General features: G+C 36.6%; 1 protein-coding gene across 4 annotated transcripts in view; it reads left to right on the forward strand.

Moving 5' to 3' along the window:
• The window catches only part of VCAN (versican), a 110,514-nt gene that overhangs the window by 15,599 nt on the left and 72,951 nt on the right, over nucleotides 1-21,964 (forward strand). For all 4 annotated transcript variants that reach the window (XM_011944220.1, XM_011944222.1, XM_011944221.1 and 1 more), the window contains exons 3-5: nucleotides 2,867-3,241; nucleotides 6,333-6,507; nucleotides 6,592-6,719. In XM_011944220.1, the coding sequence (XP_011799610.1) occupies nucleotides 2,867-3,241; nucleotides 6,333-6,507; nucleotides 6,592-6,719 (678 nt within the window). The remainder of the gene's footprint in view (nucleotides 1-2,866; nucleotides 3,242-6,332; nucleotides 6,508-6,591; nucleotides 6,720-21,964) is intronic.

The following is a 21,964-nucleotide window of genomic DNA, read 5'->3' on the forward strand; positions in this document are numbered from 1 at the left end:
AAAGGGTGATAAATTCCCATATTCTCAATCTGACAATTATTTGGCCAAGATCTGTGGGTGTGTGTTTGCTCAAACTGTGCAGATGGAATTTACATCATCTTTACTCTAAGGAATCTACTGACAGAGAATGACGAGTAGTTGGTTATTCATTATTCAGTGATTTCTCCCTTACTGTACTCATTTGGACCACAAACCATCGGTAACAGCCAACGTTTTGTTAGGATTCATTTTTATTACTTGAATTGTCAGCGTTTCAGACAAATTCCTGCAGGTAGCAGATTTCTTTTAAACATGCATACTCTGTAAACATTATACTCTGAACTACTGAATTTCTTTCTTAAAATATTTAGATTTAGTGAATTTCATTTTTGTGAACCAGTGCATTAAGACCGGAGATTTAATACACAAAAGATTTGACCACACAGCTTTTTGTTAATCTTGTTAAGATTGTATTCACATGAGTATATTATTTATATCCAACCAAAGCTTTTAATTTTCTTATGTATATAAACATCTAGAACAATAAACAGCCCTTGGGAAATTGCTTTTTAACACTATTTTGTTCCAACATACCTTTTCTTTACAGCACAGTTGTTTAGCAATGCTCTATGTTTCAGAAACCTCCCTATTGGATAGATTGGGTTGAATCTTATGTCTGCCCCTGTATACTTAAAATTGTGAAGATAAATATAATTTGGTAAGAAATATTGAAGAATTGGAAGACATTTATTTTAAACTAATTTTAAAGGACACGATAAAGAGTTTCAAAATTCATACCATAATTGAAGTTGATGATAAAGCTGTTTATTTTTTCATTTAAAAATAGTACTTTATTTGTGGCAAAGTTAGTCATCTAAATAATTCTTCAGGAAGGAAGATGAGATTTTCTAGAACATATGATGAATATAAATTTGGAGATTTTTAGATCACAAAATTCTCACCCTTTCTCTTCTCAGAACCATATCTTTGTGTTATCATCATCTCCCTAATTAGGTCCAAATTAAAGGAATATGAAATCGGTAGAAGGTACTTTCAGAGAGTCCTCTGTGAACCTTATGGATCTATTAAAAAGATCATGAAATTACTAAAAGATTTCAGTTCAGATAGTAATTAAATACTTATAGAAATAGGATGCATCTAGACTTTGAAAAGGAACTGAAATGAACACTTCTTTTGCTTAATTTAGGGGCAGAGGAAGCACACCAGAGCTAAAAGATTCCTTGATTAGGTGTCAGGAGACATGTGTTCTGACTCAGGTCTCTCAGCAGCCATCTGGGAGTTTATCCTTCCTCTCAGTGGAGCATCCTTAGTAAGGAATTGGACCAGTTTTACTTTATAGTTGAGCTAAGTTAGAAAATTTACTTTGTAAGCCAAGGAGGCCATTAAAAGTGGAATTATCCTCTTGTAATTATATTCCAAAATGCTAATAGTTTTAGCAATATTTCAAAGGATAATTTACTACAGCTAATAGCACACTTCACTTTGTTTTTATTTAATTTCATTAAGTGCCTTAAGTCTGCTTTGGATAAGCTATATGTAGATTAATAAAATAATAACTGCATGATAACAATGGTTATTATACATTTGAAATAAATTAATGATTTATATTGTAAGTACATTAAATATGATACTATATTAATTATTTTGGATTTATTTGCATCACATGAAATATTTCATAGGCCAATCTTTTTTAGGTTAAAATTTTAATCTTTAGCAACAGAATTTTTTTTTCTTAAAGGGTATAATATCTCCATAGTATCTTCTTGCAATTTTCAAAATGCTTTTCTCCAGCTGTGTTTACATTGAGAATCCACAGTGTTTACATTGAGAGTGGCCCATGTTGAGATGTGTGTTTCCGATATGTTTGACCACTAGCAGAGTGTTAGATATACATCATTTCATTGGTTAAAAATAATTATTTAATTTAATCTAGAGGCTACTATTAACTTGTTGACCATATTTTCATGAAGTGAGCATTGTTTGTGCATTATCAACAACTTCCATTATTACTAACATATTGTCTAGCTGAATTAATAGAGGCTGGAAGATAGAGAGGAGAGTGGGAGAGAAAGGGATGGATTCCTCTAAGAGTGAAAGAACATTTATTTTGAATGTAATGGTGTTAAACTGTAGTCAATATATTGTTTATCATTAAAAGTTTAAGAGTTTAAAGAGAAGGACATTCTGCAGATAAATATTTTAGGAGGGTTAGGTGAACAGAAACCAACCTTTCCCCACTGTATAATTGAAGGTAATGTCTCACTGCAAAGTGATGGTAGCTGGATTTGTTATAATTATGAAAGCCTTTGGTTCCAACACAGGACCAAAGAGCATCCTTCCAATGTTAGACTTTCCCTGGTTCCAGTCCTATGAAGCACTTTTTATTTTCACTTCATCTTTGAATTTTGTTTTCATTTCCTCTAAGGTAATGTGGCAGTTATCGTAACAAACATTTTTTGTCTTTTGACCTGTAGACATAATTTTCATCTTTCAGCTGCTCTTCTTAATGTTGGTCCAGTCATTTAAACCTGCCCTACGGATTCTAGTCTGCCCTTCATTGCCCTTAATTGCTTGATCTCTTATGCTTGCCTTATTTTATCACTTATTTTGTTCATGTTAAACACTAAATTAAAAATATTTTTAAATGAATGATGCGACATACATAGAAATGAGCATTATTAATCCCTGTTGTTGTAAAACATCATTGAAATTGTATGCTATTCTCTTTCTATAAAGTCATTCTAATTATTTCACATGTTGAAGATGTAACCAAACTATTATAAGGGCTGCTTATTCATTCACATATTGAATAGATTCAGTTTGGGTTTTTTAAGATTGTTAATTTGGTATTTTCTCTTTCCTCTAGTCAAAGTGGGAAAAAGCCCACCTGTGAGGGGCTCCCTCTCTGGAAAAGTCAGCCTACCTTGTCATTTTTCCACCATGCCTACTTTGCCACCCAGTTACAACACCAGTGAATTTCTCCGCATCAAATGGTCTAAGATTGAAGTGGACAAAAATGGAAAAGATTTGAAAGAGACTACTGTCCTTGTGGCCCAAAATGGAAATATCAAGATTGGTCAGGACTACAAAGGGAGAGTGTCTGTGCCCACACATCCCGAGGCCGTGGGCGATGCCTCCCTCACCGTGGTCAAGCTGCTGGCAAGTGATGCGGGCCTCTACCGCTGTGACGTCATGTACGGGATTGATGACACGCAAGACACGGTGTCACTGGCTGTGGATGGTAAGGCTTTTAGTATCTGCAAGAAGGTAGTGTAACATGACACCTGGTTCAGAAGCATTGTGAAACAGCACTGAGAAGTAACTGTTGTTTGGGGTTTGGACGAGTGGAAAAACACCCATCAATTCAATAGTCCATGTCTTTCACCAAAAATGAACTGGTATTCACTCAAAGGTCAAGGCAGGTGCGTTTTTGGCAACCGCTTCATTGATTCCATGAAGGAAAGTATTGTTTACTGAAAATAACGAATACCTCAAGGCATAACACATAATTTAATAATCATTACTTCAGTGTTGAGTCTTATCAGTGATTCTTTTTCAAGACTCTAAAGGCAAATCTACATTTAAAAAATTATTACATATGTGTGTATGCACATGTACATACATATACACACATACATATACATATATACATGAAAACCCTTTCCCCCTTTTTTCTCTCTTAATATGATTATTAAACTATTTGAGTTTCCTTTTAAGAAATTCTATCATAACTTACATTGAAGAAATAAGGTATTTAATAAAAACCATGGTACATATCAGAGTCTTAAAAAGACCAAGACTTAATAAATATTTGAACTTGATCAAACAGAAATTTAGTATATTTTTTAAGATTAATATCCTAGTTGTTATCCATTAAGTATTGCAGTGAGACATTTTAGTTTCACCCTCTTTTCAGGGGTGGTTTATATGTCATTTGAATTTAAGTTGGGAGACAAAGCAAAGAAAAATTGCTTTAATTGGGTACACACATAATGCTGTAGCTCTTGGAAGCGTAATATTTTGGCAAGTTATTAAGCAAAATTCTAATACCCAGACATGATGGAACAGATTTTCTTCCAATCCTCCATTTCCCTATAAAATATTTACCTTTCAGAAATATATACAAAGGGTTTTATTAAAAGTCTTTCTTGTGTAGCCAAAAGGAAATACTTTGAATTTCAGATGCAACACATTAACTTTCTGAATACCCTTTTATATTCAAATTCTATTGCTTCCTTCTATAAATCTATTTTTATGTTGTCTAGGCATCCACTAAGTATCCTGGGTTCTTCTAACCTTTTTATCATTTATTTTCGTTAGCCTCACTACTGTGATTTCTCTCTCTCGCGCTCTTCTGTTTACATATCACTTTTGAAAATCCCCAAAGAAGTTTAACAACTTCTTACAATTTTTCATCATTAAAGAATTAGCAATGGATTTGCCCCTTGCCCCTCTGAAACAATGAAAATCCTCCACTTAATCTCCTTAGCTCCATGGGGTCTTCAAATTATTCCAGCAACTGCAGATACTTATACAGATTGAAGTTCCCTGCCTTGGTCGAGGAGGCCTCTTTGTGCCCCTTTACTGCCAATCTTCAGTGCACATGGAAGATTTTTAATTACCAAGAAGACTATTTGAGGCTTTGATCAACATTAAACTAATCTAAATCTATTCAAATTCTTGCTTAAGCCTTAGAGATCATTTTAAGCTATTTCTTATATTCACCAGATAGCACCATATGTATTTCCTGGCAATTTTAGAGAGGTTCTATGAAGGTACAAATTGCCATTTGATTATTTATTTATTTATTTTTTTGGCAAAATCTCCTTTTTGAGTCATAAAATATTAGAAATGAGAAAATGAATGCTAGTTGTCATTGCATCTACTTATTGCCTGTGCAGATCTTTTTGTGTTGGCACTGATCTGAGGTACTTATCTATGAGATGGGTAGTCTTTTCCCCTGTAGTTATATTACTGTAGTAATATAACTTGGAAGACAGAGACGATCTGATGACAGAAGGATGAACACGTGGGAGACAGTCTTATAGCTAGAAGTCAGGCTGCAGAAGATAAACTGTTGTCAATCCCAGGAAATTACTAGGGATAAGAAGAGTGGCATGTATCTTGGAAACCACAGTTTATTCCAAATAACAACAACAAAAAGTGTTCTTAAGTGGGATGACTCTCAATAAAATCTCATTCATAAGATCTGGTTGCCTCAGTTTCTATTTTTCAGTGACTTCTCTGGCACATTAGTTCAATCCACTTTGATATCTTGCAGAAATGAGTCATCATATTTACTCCAGCTAAAAATGGAGAGACTCTTGTTGACATGGGAAGAGAGGATCCAGAGCTCCACCCCCTTGCTTGCTCTATCCTCATCCCTTTGAAAATTTCTTGAGCCCTGGAGCACAATTCAGAACCACTAGTTTATACAACCCCTAAAATACAACAAAGTGAAATTTGAGGCAAGTATCAGGAGCTTCTACTAGGAAGAATTTGATAATTTATTTCAGGCTTTCTTTGGATAAAAAATATACGTGTTATCTGTCATAGCAGAGACCCTACATTATGCTGGTCAGGTAAAGAATATGATAAACATTTGAATGATACATGGTGGTCTACTCAACATTTGAAAATCCTTTACCTAATTTGACCTTCACACCAATCAAGTAACATACATATTTTTAGTTCCACCTTATGGGACAGGAAATTAACGCTCAGAGAAACTGACTTGTATAAAAGTAAGGAGCAAATTAGGGATTGGAACAAGTCTTCTCACTCATAAATAGTCCAGTGCCTTTCCCACTCTGGTACATCGTCTCTGAAGGTAAATATCTCAGTGTTTTATATTTGGAGGAAGTGGTGTTAGTGAATATTTTTATGAGACAGGTGAGTGTTTCATGCATAAACATTGGGTTGACCCTGGATAAAGTCCTGAAGTAAAAGTTGATCTTGTGGTCCCCTTAGGTCTTTGTATCTTCTGCAGAATCTACTCCCTTTAGGTATCTGGTGTTCCCATGATAGACTGAATACTGCCTGCAATCAGGACAACTATTGGGATTCAGTGACTTAAATCTCTTTCTTGGATCTAGGAGATCTGCTAGGAAATGTTCTGATGCAGCAGAATGGGATGTCTAGATGAATGGCGTTTTTGGAGTGCCTCAAATCAACATGATTTTGCATAATGCTGCATAAAGTAAAAGTAAATGATTATTATGATATTATGACTATGTATCCAACTAAGTTTATACATTGCTCCAATGAGAAATTTTGCACAGTGCAGTGGGAGATTTGAACAGGCTGGCAATTGTTTGCTGTTGTCTTTGCAGGGGTTGTGTTTCACTACAGGGCATCAACCAGCAGGTACACACTGAATTTTGAGGCTGCTCAGAAGGCTTGTTTGGACATTGGGGCGGTCATAGCAACTCCAGAGCAGCTCTTTGCCGCCTATGAAGATGGATTTGAGCAGTGTGACGCAGGCTGGCTGGCTGACCAGACTGTCAGGTAAGACGTCTGGGGGCCACAGGCCTTCATTATTAACTTGAGAGTGAGAAGAAAGTGCCACTAACTAGTCATTTATTTCCCCAGATATCCCATCCGGGCTCCCCGAGTAGGCTGTTATGGAGATATGATGGGAAAGGCAGGAGTTAGGACCTATGGATTCCGTTCTCCCCAGGAAACTTACGATGTGTATTGCTATGTGGATCATCTGGATGGTAAGATGTTTGAGTTTCCGTGTCTTTGTATGAACTGAGAAAACTGAGGGAAGACCAGAAGTGCATTGGAATAGAGCAGTTCTTCGTGCTTGTTTGGATTCCAAACGGTGGCATTTTGTTTATACGACTGTATGATTTTGTGGTAAAATAAGCCGAAATTAAAGTGGAAAGGGAAGGAGGAGTGTGTAAATGGTTATGCAGGTTAGAAATGTCTTCAGTTAATGGCAGGTTTTCTTACAGTCATGCTGCTCTTGGACTGTTTCCAATACACTTTTAGAGCATTGAGAATAGAAAGCTGTAAGGGTGGTACCTATTCTGGTGAGAGCATAAGATAAAAATCGTGTAAAGACAATCCACGGTGAATCCAAGTACTGATAAACACCCCAGAGCTAACTAAATAACTCTGTAAACTAGCCCAGCAGGAATTTTCAAGTTTCACTTCCTGTTTATTTTGTTACACTAATATTCAGAGCAATCCTTCATTCAACCAATCAATACATTAAACCAGTTAACACATAAAAAATCACTTACTGTGATTTTTATAGGTACTCTGCTAGTTGTTAGAGATATGGAGTCAGTTAAGATATAGCTCTTCCTTTTAAGTTGCTTACAGTCTGATTTTGGCACTGTCATTTCTCCGTTGCCTGAGTTAGATTCTTAGAGACAAATTTGAGTTCAATAGTACTGACATTATCTAAAGAGCATGGTGCAGCTTTATTATAAAGGCGCAGGAGGGCGGGCATAGTGGCTCACACCTGTAATCCCAGCACTTTGGGAGGGCTAGGTGGGAAGACAGCTTGAGTTCAGGAGTTTGAGACCAGCCTGGGTAACATGGTGAAACCATGTCTCTACAAAATACCAAAACTTAGCTAGGTGTGGTGGCATGTGCCTGTAGTCACAGTTACTCAGGGAGTGGAAGAAGTGGGTGGGGGACAGGAAGGCTGAGGTAGGAGGCTTACTCGAGCCAGGAGATGGAGGCTATAGAGAGCTGAGATTATGCCACTGCACTCCAGCCTGGGTGACAGAGTGAGACCTTGTCTCAACAAATACGTAAATAAATAAAATAAAGGCACATGGAATAGAAGTTTCTACAACTTTTTATTTTCATTTGTATTAACAGCTATTATTGGAATCCTAAAGGTATAGATAATAGTGTTAAATTAAATTATACTTTTAATTTTGACTAGGTGCACATAAAAAGAATGATCTGAATTTTCTTATGTTTAAAATGAGGAGGCTGGACTAGATAATTTCTGTGGCCTCTTTCAACCTTAAATTTCTGTGATTCCCTGATTCTGTGAATTGAATAAGCAACCTTAGAGCCTGAAAGCTAGAATATAAGCAGCTGATATTTTCCTAATGTCTTGACTAAATTTGCATCAGAAGGCCTGCTTTCAAAAAGGGTGCTTAGGTATAGTTCTCTAGTATCTTAGCATTCTTATTTTCACTATCACTGAAGATTGCCAGATGTATTTTCTAAACCAAAAGTGCAGATGTGAGCAAATTTTATTTTTGTATATAGGAAAAGGGAAAATATAACATCCAAGCTATGGTTGAAATATATAAAACTAGAGCTTTTCTCTTGCCTTTATTTTAATTGACTTAAAAAAATATAATAGAAGATGGTTGGTAGGAGAATCTGATTAAATAATCTAGGAAATAAATTGGGCTGCTGCTATTTTGGTAAGGTGGGAATTTGTATCACTATTGTTTTAACTTAGTGTAGTATCTGCAAGGGTGATAGTTATAAACAATATCTGAAATGCTGGTAATACTAGAAATGATCCAGAGGTAGCTTTTGCAAAAGTATATGTAAGATCTAATTAGCCTGAAAGATCTTTACCAAATATTATTTAAATGGTGGGCTTTCATGGCCTGATTCAAATATGAATAAGCATCCCAAGCCAGATCCCTTGGTGGGAAGACAGGCTTATGTACCCATGAAGCCACCAGCCAGAGAGCACTAGAGAACCCCCGTGTATATGTTTTTCGGTTTACTCTGATAGAGGTACTATCAGCTCTTAGCTCTCTAAGGCTATAGACTGCCCAAATTCAAAATTATTTTTTCAAGCCCAGAGAGGGATTTTATAGAAGTCCCAGAAATTTCAGGGCCTCTGCAAGTACTGTTTGAAGAACTTTTGACAAGTCTTGGTGGTGGGAGTCCTTCCAGGGATTTCCTAGTCACACTGTCTTCATTGAATGATGGCTCCCCACAATCTGCTCATAGTATCATAACCAGTGTTCAGGAACTGGACCCTGTCAGAAGAGGAGCTCTGAGGATGAATGTATATCTCCCCTGACGAAGGACTTACTAGTCTTACAGACATCCTCTCCCAGTTCCATAAACACAGTCACTTCTAAGGAAACCAGTTGATGTCCCAATGTAACCAAACTGTATTTTATAAAGTTATTTTGGATAAATCTACATATTTGGTAACTGAAAACTTGTAATGTGGAATATAGCATAACTTTGTTTAGGGTCTTATCAACAGAATTTTAATCTTTTTGTTTTAATATGTAAAAACTGGAAGAGAAATATAAGAGACTCAGTTCAAATATTAATTCAAGCACTGGCTGAAATTTGTGTCAGCAAAGTAACAAGGCATTTATTTGTTTCATAAAAGAAACTTGACAAATCTGGAGGATATTCAGCATGTTTACAATAACATTGTTCCTGACATTTTTTTCCTCCTTGTTTATTGACTCTTGGACTAAGTATCAAATCTTTGGACACTGCTCTTTTCTTTCTTGGCTTGAAAGTGAGCAGGAATGGGGGTAAAAGGTAACTTTTATGGCTGATGAGGTAAGAGGAAGATCACAAAATCATTCTTGTAAGGCTTCTTTCATTTCTTAACTGAAGTATATGTCTTCCCTATTGAAGTAAAGACCATTGGCTAATCTGTGAATTAATACAAAATTCTTGTGGAAAGTTTACTATAAAAAATTACATCTGGTACTTCAATTACCATGTTGATAAAAGATTATTTGAAGGTGAGTCAAGATTCCTTGTAAGAGGCATTGCTAAATTCATGAGTCAAATAATTCCCACCTATATTTTATTGTATTTGCGGGAGCCAAGTGTGTGTGTATGAGAAATGGTGGGGACAGTAAAAGATTTGATGTACTCAGATTGCATGTGATGGAACACACACACACAGGAGTTATGAACCGAGGTGCAATTAATTTAGATCAGAAGCCGTATATCCCAGATGGTCTGATGAAAAAGCCAATTAAGTATAAAATGAAACCTTGCTCAAAAAGGCAATTAATTTTCTGTTTTAATTTAATTATTTATTGTGAGAGATATATAGTTGACAGAATGTTGACCTGTTTTTTCTCTTTCTTGTTTTATAATGTCATATTTTCCTGACACATGTGTTTCTCTATAAAATTTAAATAATTGCACTAAATTAAATCCTGCCAGTTTTGGGAGAAAAATCTAGTAGAGTTCTTTTCCTAAGGTGGTGATTATAACAGTTATGTATATTCAATGAATACTTAATTCTGCTTTTCAAAATAACCTATTAAGTGTTAAAGAGTAATTACATTAGCTATATTCACTAGTAAACATTTAAATATCAGCTTGTGTTCTTAGAAATGGTCTGGAAATTATGACGGCTTATTAGACATGATTCAATCAGTAATAGAATGCTATTATTAAGAAATTAATGGAATTAAAATTTTTAAGTGGGAATCTAGAAATTAAGATCCACAAAATAATCCTTATTAGGAATTTTAATCTTTGTTTCCCAGTAAGACAGATTTGGAAAACATTGGGAGGGTTTTAAGGTAGAGTTGAGATGATTAAATGGCTCAAGAAATTAGGTAAAGGATCGGAATTATTTAAGAATGAAATTAATAGACTGGCTATTTATTTGGTTTCCTGATGGTAGCAGGTACTTTAAAAAATAAGTTTCTTTTTTAGGCATTTAATTTACCCCGCAGATAAATTGGAGGATTGCAGATGAGGTCCTACTACCTTCTTTCACTGTTGACCCACTTAGTTTCCTTGCAAATGAGTCAATACTTCCAGTCTTGTCTCTAAACCTGACAAATGGTTGGTTCAGGAGCTTCTTTCCCTCATGACATAGGCCTATCCTCTTATGGCCTGCATTTTCTATATAGCCCCGCCTTTTGGTATTTACTTCACCTGGGTTAACTACTACCCTACTATTCCAATTCCCTGGTTTTTTACACAAACTTCGCAGCACTTTGACAGGCCTATACTGTGGGCACTCTCTTTCATCTCATATTCCCTCCTGAAGACCTGGTTGATTCTTCTCATCTTTATCATCTCTGAACCTTGAATGTATGACTATAATTACCCTCTTGCAAATATTTGCTTATACTTCTTTCTCTCCTACTAAACTGTGGGTTTGGGGAAAGAAGGAAACATACGAGTTCATTTTTGTATGCCCAATATTTCCTTAGCATATAGTAGGTGCTCCATAGGTAGAGCTGAATAAATGAGTGAATTAATGAATTAACTTCTAAACCATTAATGCCTCCCTACTCACCTTACTTTACAATTGCTTTCTGGATAGTTTCACACTTCTCCAGGCTCCATCAGTATCCTACCAGCTTCCTGATTTTTTTATTGCTTTAATTTTCTTATTAGTTTGTTTAATTTCATTTTTGTTCTCTTATACATAAATTGTAAGCCAAAAGTCTTGTGGGACATATGGGGCATGAAAGAATACCAAAAGAACTAATAAGTGAACAATGAAGATGTTAATTTCTAGTTTTGCATGTTTAGCCACCGAATTCTCTTCTGAATTTCATACCCATATTTCTAGTTTGTGAATCACTTTTGAGTTTCATTTTTGGTTTTGGTTGTCACATATAGTCCCCATCACTTTAAGAATACTTTGGGGGATCTGTTTTACTACCATCAAAACACTTAAACATCATTGCCATGTAATTCTCCTACTTAACTTTGTGCGTTGGTTTTGTTGGCTTCATCCACAAGCATATACTCTGCCTGGTCTTCAAAGCCTAGACCTGCTCTACTGCAATCTATTCATCCTTGGTTCCCACACTCTTTAGTGTGACCCCACACACGTGCATCTTGCCCTTCACAGACTCTTTGCTTGCTCCTGCTTGCAAGTCTGCTCTGTTCCTCTCAGGGAACACACACCCGTCATCCCTTCAACATTGTGATTTTGCCTGTGCTTGAAGACTTACTGCTTCCAGGATCCCCCTTTTGGCTATTGCAGCTCACACTGAAATTTCTTGACTCTGAACTTCTACTTTACTTAGAGTTAATTCCATGTGATTTATTGCTTAATTGCTTTCTGGTTTCTTTGTGTTCATAAAATATAAAATGTTATATGTTTGTTTTATTTCAGCAAAATTATTGTAAGCTCTAGTAGAGATAAGACCGTAAACTTCTATATCTTTCCCAACTGCAATCAAGAGCCTGTTCCAATCACAGACACATAATAGTTATCCAACAAATAGTTGGTGGATTGCAGTATTTTTCCAATCTTTGTCCCTTCTGGAAACTGCCTTCTACCCCCACCTTGCCATTTATCTATAACACTTGAAAAAATGCTTTGCTTTATTTACCAAATTCAGAAAGATCTACTTTTGACCATTATTTAATCACCATGATACTATTTTTTCCTCTTTGTAGTTCTCCTCTCACTCTTTTCTTTGATGTCTCTTAGAAATTACTGCTTCCCAGAGACACTCTTTTCTGGCCTCTCATGATAATTTATTTTCCTTGCCTTCCATTCCTTCCCAGCAAATTGTCCTCTCTGGGATTGCTTTTCTTGTATTAATACCTATTCATCAGTTATAGGTTATTATTTTTACTGTTTCCTGATGTCAAAGTCCAGGATGGCTTTGTCACCTCTGTGACTTACCTAATGCCTCCATATCATTCTTGTGACTCACCTAGAACCAAAAACAACTTTTGCATTTTCGTTACTTTATGAGCTCCTTTAGATATGAAAATCTAAGCATTTAGATAAACATCATCAAGTAGGTCTTAGAGCAGGGTTAGTTCTAGCTTTTTAGAGGTTTTGGTTGAACCAAAATCAGATATCAAATCTGAAAATTGTGTAATTTCTTTCCTATAGATTCTCAGATTGCCTGTTAATTTTAATGAGATTTACAGTATGTAATCCACAGAATACTTCACTGATGGAGGTTATTTAAGAATTAGTGATTTGTGTCCTTACTGGGTTTATTCAGTTAAAAAGCCACATATCAGCTTGAAGAGCCTCTTGCATGCTATGATACAGCTGATGGTTAAAATAGTGATTCTTTATTTCAGAATCTCTTCACATTTGTTGCAGTTGGGCCTAGAAGATGCTGAAAACTTTTTATGCTCTGTAGCTTCCTATATAGACTTTGGAGATTAACACACCTTCCTTGGAGTTGCTTCTGTGTACAGTGTTTGAACAGTCTACCTAAGAGCCAAAGAGGAAAGCAATTAAGCACAGCATGGGGGGAGCACCTCTGGAAGATGATGTCCTTATTCAGTATAGTGACTTCAGTAAGATTGACTGTGAGGTAGCTTCATGAGTAGAATGAGGAAGGAAAACATCTACTGTATGGTTGGAGTATTATTTAACTTAAATCTTATGAACTCTTTGTCAGGAACTTTTTAAAAGAAATCTCACCTTTGCCTGCAAGGAAACTGAGGCACAGACAGGTTAAGTGATTGGATATGCCTTTTTTTCTTCTTCTACTGCCATAAACTCACAGGACCACCAAAGATTCCCCAGTAGAGCAGCAGACAGTCTTGCAAGCCAAGAAGATAAAAAGTACCCTCAAAGCTCCCCCAAATCTCTGATATCTCATCAGAAAAAATCATAATTCTTATTTGAGCAATGATTGCATTACAGATAGGATTACAATGATTGGGATTGCTGGGTCAAATGGTAACTCTACTATTAACTTTTTGAGGAAATTCTAGGCTGTTTTTCAATGTGGTTGTACCGTTTTACATTCTCATCAGCAGTATATTAGGGTCCTGATTCCTCCACAGTCTTGTCAACACTTGCTATTATTTGACCTTTTGTGTAGCCATCCTAATGAGTGTAAAGTAGTATCTCTGTGGTTTTTAATTGTATCTCTGATGGCTAATGAGCTCCAACATCTTTTTATGTGCTTGCTAGTTATTTATCAATCTTCTTGGTAGAAATGTCAACTCTGAAACTTTGCCCACTTATAATTGTGTTGTTTTTTTATTATTAAATTGTGAGTGCTCTTTGTATATTCTAGATTTGCATGTCTTCTCATGCAAATGATTAACAAATAGTTTTTCCGATTCAGTGAGTTGTCTTTTTACTTTCTTGATAAGGCCCTTTGAAGCACAAAAGTGTTTAATTTAGATGAAAAGTCCAATTTGTCTATTTTAAAAATTTCTGTGCTTTTGGTGTCATATCTAAGAAAACATTCCCAAATCTCCAGTCATGAAGATTTATCTCTGTGTTTTATTCTAAGAGATTTTTAAGTTTTAACTCTTTTGCTTTTATTTTGATCCATTTGGAGTTAGCTTTTGTATATGGTGTGAGGTTGGAGTCCAAATTCATTCTTTTGGATGTGGTCCCAGCACCATTTGTTGAAAAGATAATTATTTCTCCATTTAATGACCTTGGCACCCGGTTGAAAATCAATTGACCATAGGTAGATGGGTTTATTTCTAGACTCTCAATTATATTCCATTGATCTGTATGTCTATCTTTATGCCAGTACCACAATGTCTTTATCACAATTGCTTTGTAGTAAATTTTGAAATTGGAAAGTGTGAGGCCTCCAACTGTGTTCTTCTTTTTCAAAATTGTTTTAGTATTCTGGATTTCTTGAGTTCCCACATGAATTTTAAAATTGGCTTGTCAATTTCTGCAAAGAAGCCAGCTAGGATTCTGATATAGATTGCAATGCATCTCTATATCAACTTGGGGTATATTGCCCTCTTAGCAATATTATGGCTTCTGATCTGTGAACCTCAGATATCTTTCACTTTTTTAAAGATATTCTTTCATTTTATTTAACAATATTTTGTTCTTTGCAGAGTATAAGTTTTGCAGTTCTTTTGTTAAATTTACTTGTACATATTTTACTATTTTGATGCAAATGCAAATGTAATTTTCTTAATTTCATTTTTTGATTGTTTATTACAAGTGTATAGAAATGCAATTGATTTTTATATATTGGTCTTGTATCTTGCAACCTTGCTGAACTTGCCTCTTAGTTCTAATTGTTTTTTAGTGGATTCCTTAGGATTTTCTTTATACACTCTCTTTCATTTACTTTACATAAGTAGAATGGTCTTGACATAAACTCCTGGAAGCATGTGACAGTCATTTGCTTTAAGGTTTTGATGTCAGGGTCTCCTGGAGTTTTGATGTCAGGGTCTCCTGGAGTTCTGAATCAAAAGAACTTCTTTGGAAATACAGTCGCCATTTACCTCCCAGCTGTGAAAAGCCAAAAAAACCCAAACTAGGCTGATCCTCCTGTGTTGACCTGAGGTCATTCTGTGCCTGTCAAACCAAATAACACGTTCAATCTTTTGTATATTTTGAAGACTCAGAAACCCAGAAATTTTTAGAACCTCTTTCTCACTCTAATTAAAACCTACTGCTCTGTCAATGGGAAGGAATGAGTCCAGACATTCTGAAAACCGTACAAATGTGTTTACATTTTAGTTGGGGCTTCCTGCATCTTTAACTTCTTCAAATTGACATAGGTAAGATCTTGTGTAATAGCACATTTGCAAATATGCAGATTCATTTTCAAATGAATACAATCTGATTTAGAGAATATTAACTGACTATCATAGCAGACTATGGATAATACTCTAATAATTAATTACAGGTTAACATTTTTAAAACTCAAAGACTATGCTTTAAGCCACATTATGCTCTACTTTAGCCTAATACAAGGGAGAAATTTGGAGGGGGCCCTCCTAGCTTTCTAGTCTCATTACTCCCAAATTAGAAACATACCAGCCTAACACTAACTATGGGGTCTAAAATGAAGTTACTTTGGCAGCCCTAGAGTTTTCTTGTCTCAGTTAACAGCAGATTGGCCTTTGTGCAGGTTAAATAATCAAATCTTAGAGGAAATTGACTTGCTTTTAAATTATCTACAAATGTTAGCCCTATATAAGACTATATAGCAGTATATATTAGCTGTTAACCAATCCATGTGAAGCTGATGGACTTTGTGATTCAGTGGATAATAAGCATTAGTTTTTGCTGCTTTGATCTTATGTTTATCAATACAGACCAAAATACAACAGAGAGAGAGATAGAGAGATAGAGAGAGAGACACAGAGAAGAAAAAGAAAGTGTTGAAAAAGCTTAAAAGTCCAACACTTCAAAGCTAATCATTTTGTTGAATTGTTGATATTACCTTGATACTTGATATATTCTGTTAACGATTTTATCATATGGGTATTTAGAAGCTCATTTCATGTAACTACTTCCCGCTTACTCATCCCATTTACTTTTGCATCCATTTATTGCTTATATACCATTCTGACCCAGATAGCAAGGAAATGTGAAAACATTTACAAATCTTGAACTTTTATAGTAAAACAACAACAACAACAACAACAACAACAAAACAAAAAACCAAAAAACCAGGGTGTTCTGGTCCCAAATTTCCAAAAGGAAATTATAAATTAGTCTATAAGAACTGATTTTCAGACCAAATAGTACAGTATAGTAGAGCTATAAGCACCAATGAACAGAAGAAACATAATCATGTATCATATCACCCAGCAAATATACTCTACTAGAAAACTGGTGAGACCTCAGCTTTGACTACCACAGAGAGCAGCCCATCTGCTGCAGTCCAGTAAAGAACTGTGTAATTATCTGTGATTAAGTCCTCCTTTCACCTTGGTGATTGCAAGAATTGTCAGTGGGGGAGAAAGATCCTATCCCGGTTTTACTCTAGACTCAGGCTCTTTAATCATATTGTCGAGTGACTCCTGAGTATAAACTAGCTTTTGAACACTTTGGGTCATTTTTAATGTTTTGGTTTGTTTTCATCATTGCTTGCCATTTCAGTATGTGTCATGTTTGAGTCAGTCAAGAAGCAACTTTTCCACTTAGCAAACAGAATTGTGAAAAAAAATATACATGGTCCACTTTCTAGGGAGTCTTGTAGCAGCTATTGGTCAAATTAGAGTATTTTTTTCTCTTAATTTCTGATGTTAATTCCCACAATTAAGATAACTTTAGTTTGTGGAATGTCATCAGATATTAAAGTCTTACAACATGTCTCCCAGTTTCTTCTAGGGCATCCCTGGAAAGTTGAAATAACAGGAATATGTCAAAGCTATATGTATTTAATTTGAAATTTTGGAAAACTATGGCTTAAGATACTGCATATGCTTTCCATATGAATATGCAAATTATCCTATGCATGAAAGACTCTGTTATATATCATATTTTATACATACACTAATCTGAATATATATGTATATATCTCAATGAATTTTTTTTTTTTTTTTTGAGATGGAGTCTCTCTCTGTTGCCCAGGCTATAGTTCAGTGGCACAATCTCAGCTCACTGCAACCTCTGCCTCCTGGGTTCGAGCAATCTTCCTGCCTCAGCCCCCCAGTAACTGGGATTACAGGCATGCACCACAATGCCTGGCTAATTTTTGTATTTTTAGTAGAGACAGGGTTTCACTGTGCTGTCCAGTCTGGCCTCGAACTCCTGACCTCAGATTATCCACCCACCTTGTCCTCCCAAAGTGCTAGGATTACAGGCATGAGCCACTGCGCTCAGCCTGATGAATTCTTATTATAACAATTTAGCTTACTTTAAACCTGACATCTTAGATAATACATCACTTTGTTTATATAAAATATATTTGGCATATTTCCTGGTGTATTAGTCCATTTTCATGCTGCTGATAAAGACATACCCAAGACTGGGAAGAAAAAGAGGTTTAATTGGACTTACAGTTCCACGTGGCTGGGGAGGCCTCAGAATCACGGTGGGAGGTGAAAGACACTTCTTACATGGTGGCAGCAAGAAAAAATGAGGAAGAAGTAAAAGCAGAAACCCCTGATAAACCCATTAGATCTCGTGAGACTTATTAACTATTACAAGAATAGCATGGGGAAGACCGACCCCCATGATTCCATAACCTCCCCTGGGTCCCTCCCACAACACGTGGGAATTCTGTGAGATACAATTCAAGTTGAGATTTGGGTGGGGATACAGCCAAACCATATCGTTCTACCCCTGGCCTCTCCAAATCTCATGTCCTCACATTTCAAAACCAATCATGCCTTCCCAGCAGTTCTCCAAAGTCTTAACTCATTTCAGCATTAACCCAAAAGTCCACAGTCCAAAGTTTCATTTGAGACAAGGCAAGCCCCTTCTGCCTATGAGTCTGTAAAATCAAAAGCAAACTAGTTATGTCCTAGATACAATGGGGGTACAGGTATTGGGGAAATACAACCATTTCAAATGAGAGAAATTGGCCAAAACAAAGCAGTTACAGGGCCCATGCAAGTCCAAAATCCAGTCTGGCTGGCAGTCACATTTTAAAACTCCAAAATGATCTCCTTTGACTGCAGGTCTCACATCCAGGTCACGCTGATGCAAGAGGTGAGTTCTTATGGTCTCAGGCAGTTCTGCCCCTGTGGCTTTGCAGGGTACAGCCTCCCTCCTGGCTACTTTCATGGGCTAGCATTGAGTGTCTGCGACTTTTCCAGGCACACAGTGCAAGCTGTCAGTGGATCTGCAATTCTGGGTTCTGGAAGATGGTGGCCCTCTTCTCACAGTTCCACTAGGGAGTGCCCCTTTAGGGACTTTGTCTGGGGGCTCCAACCTCACATTTGCCTTCTGCACTGCCCTAGCAGAGGTTCTCCATGAGGGCCCCACCCCTGCAGCAAATTTCTGCCCGGGTATCTAGGCATTTCCATACATCTTATGAAATCTAGGCGGAGGTTCCACAACCTAAATTCTTGACTTCTGTGCACCCACAGGCTCAACACCATGTGGAAGCTGCTAAGGTTTGGGGCTTTCACCCTCTGAAGCCACAGCCTGAGCTGTACACTGGCCCCATTCAGCCATGGTTTCAGTGGCTAGGGCACAGGGCACAAATTCCCCAATCTGCATACAGCATGGGGACCCTGCGCCTGGCCCATGAAACCACTTTTTCCTCGTCATGGGAGGGGCTGCTGTGAAGGTCTCTGACATGGCCTGAAGACATTTTATCCATGGTCTTGGGGATTAACGTTAGGCTCCTTGCTACTTATGCAAATTTCTGCAGCTGGCTTGAATTTCTCCCCCGAAAATGGGTTTTTCTTTTCTATTGCATAGTCAGGCTGCAATTTTTCAAAACTTTTTTGCTCTGCTTCCCTTATAAAACTGAATGCCTTTAACAGAACCCAAGTCATGTCTTGAATGCTTTGGTGTTCAGAAATTTCTTCCGCCACATACCCTAAATCATCTTTTTCAAGTTCAAAGTTCCACAAATCTCTAGGGCGGGGCAAAATGCTACCAGTCTCTTTGCTAAAACATAACAAGAGTTACAGCCTCTAGTCCCCAAGTCCCTCATCTTCATCTCAGACCAACTCAGCCTGGACCTTATTGTCAATATCGCTATCAGCATTTTGGGCAAAGCCATTCAACAAGCCTCTAGGAAGTTCCAAACTTTCCCACATTTTCCTGTCTTCTTCTGAGCCCTCCAAACTGTTGCTTCCACATTTTCAGGTATCTTTTTAGCAATCAAAATTGCTTCCACATTTTCAGGTATCTTTTTAGCAACACCCCACTCTACTGGTACCAATGTACTATATTAGTTCATTTTTACACTGCTGATAAAGACATACCAGAAACTGAGAAGAAAAAGAGGTTTAATTAGACTTATAGTTCCACATGGTTGGGGAGGCCTCAGAATCTTGGCGGTAGGTGAAAGGCACTTCTTACATGGCAGTGGCAAGAGAAAACGAGGAAGAAGCAAAAGCAGAAACCCGCTGATAAACCCATCAGATCTTTTGAGACTTATTAACTATCATGAGAATAGCACAGGAAAGACTGGCCTCCATTATTCAATTACCTTCCCCTGGGTCCCTTCTACAACATGTGGGAATTCTGGGAGATACAATTCAAGTTGAGATTTGGGTGGGGACACAGCCAAACCATATCACTTGACATTTTATTTACTGTTTTCAATTAGAGAAAAATAAAACATTCTCTCATAGATAGGCAACATTTAGAAACATGTTCCAAATCTGTGCTGTAATTACAATGTTGATAATTGTCTTATCAATTTAGCTGCTGTGATGAGGCTACCCCTGGAACTTATTAATAGGCTTCTTGTCAAACTACAAAAAAGGTGCTTGTTTTCCAGGAGAGCAACTATCCGGTAAATCTAAAAGTACATTAAATTCTTCAGGTACAAGTATCCAGGAGCAGAGAGAGAACACAACCTAGTTCTATGCTAACAAAATAGGCATTTTCTCTCACTGAATGCTATGCATTCCCCGTCTAACTCTAAAGGTTGTACTGTGATTAAAAACTCAGGAAGAACTTTTATTATTCTCATCAGAGGTAAAAAGGTAGCTTTACGATACCCTCTGGGTAGGAGCTTACACAGCTGGGCCAATTAAATCATGTTGAGAAACAGCAACTAACCAAACTTGCCTATTTGATTTGCCTGATTTCCCATGTTTGCTGTGATCAGTGGCTTTCTCTTTTGTCCATTCCTTGGGTTCCTGATTTGACTTTCCCTCTAGGCATTAGATTTTATCTTTGGAGGCATCCTTCTATGACCATTCATTTTTGGACCAAGCCTGGATTTACAATTCTGTTACTGGCCCAGACTTCATTTCTATCCAGTTTCATTCCACTGTGCTATAGTTTACAACATATAATTTGACTTATAAATAATTCCTGACTATGGATTTAAAGACTGAAAATAGATCAATAGAAACTTTGAAAATGTTAACATCTTCATTTCTTTTCTCAGTGTGGAAATAGACAATGTTTAGCTTAAAAATCTGCATTTTTTTTGTGAGATATGAGGTTGAAAGACTTATTCCTGGAATTTATTGTTGAGGAGAAAGCCTGTTGCTATCTGCCATACCTTGGTTTACTTTGTACAAAATGAGCTTCTTTTTAAGTAATGAGCTCTTTCTATGTTCAGCTTAAATTGCTGTCTTAGATCCTTCGTCAGAGTTCCCTGCTCTGCCTCATTCCCCTTTTTGCTCACATGCAGTTTTTGACATAACCCTGGGAGGCAATTGGCATCATATATACTTTGCTTTGTTGTCTCCTACTTCAATTCTGACTGGGTACGCAGTCTGCTCACTTTGCTTCTATCTTAAACAGGTTGAGACACACCAGAAACTTAGTATCAAGTTATGTATGTTGTAAGTTAATTGAGATTAGTTATTTTTTAGAACATAATTTAAGAATTTTTTTCCTTTTCTCATTCTGTAATAAAACAATAATTCTTGCTGAATAAAATAACTGACCACACATTATCTTAACAGATTAATTCTTTTAATCCTCACCTTAAAGTAACTCAATTGATTCTGGTTAAATCTTCCTTTTTTCATTGGAATTACAAAAATCCCAGTGGTAATGTTTCTTGCAATATGTTTTATAAAAATTTTATTTGGAAAGTTTGAAAAATTTCTACACATAATTGAAAAGATAAGTTGGGCACAGTGGTGCCTGCCTGTAGTCCCAGCTACTCAGGAATCTGAGGCAAGAAGGATTGCCAGAGGCTAGGAAGTTGAGGACAGAGTGTGCTATGATCATGCCTGGGAAGAGCCACTGCACTCCTGCCTGGACAACTTAGCAAGACTCCATCTTTTTTGAAAAGAAAGAAAGAAAGAAAGAAAAAGAAATGGCATTGGGGATAACAATTTAATCAGAGTAGTAAAATGATCATTCTATGGGTATCAAACAAATAAATGAAAATCGTATACTTCAAACAAGTGAATTAAATAATTGATATTCTGATATAAAGTCAGATTTACAAGAGTTTCTACATGAAAAGTTCTGTAAGTAGGTCAGAACTGATTTACTACTAATAAGAGAATTCTCTTTGTAACAGGCCAGCACCTACTGAAGCCTTTCTTTCTTTTAATACCGCAAACATGTTTGCTGTTTAAAACCGGGAAACCAGCTACCCATGAAATCATGCTGCCATTTTTTCCTCATTAGTCTTTTGGTCTGGTCTTTCTTGGAGAAGTTGATGCTCCCCGATAGATAGACTAACAGTGCAGTTGGAGAAGCAGAGTTTTACTC

This window comes from Colobus angolensis, unplaced genomic scaffold, assembly GCF_000951035.1.
Source record: "Colobus angolensis palliatus isolate OR3802 unplaced genomic scaffold, Cang.pa_1.0 Scaffold23, whole genome shotgun sequence".
Lineage (NCBI taxonomy): Eukaryota > Metazoa > Chordata > Mammalia > Primates > Cercopithecidae > Colobus > Colobus angolensis.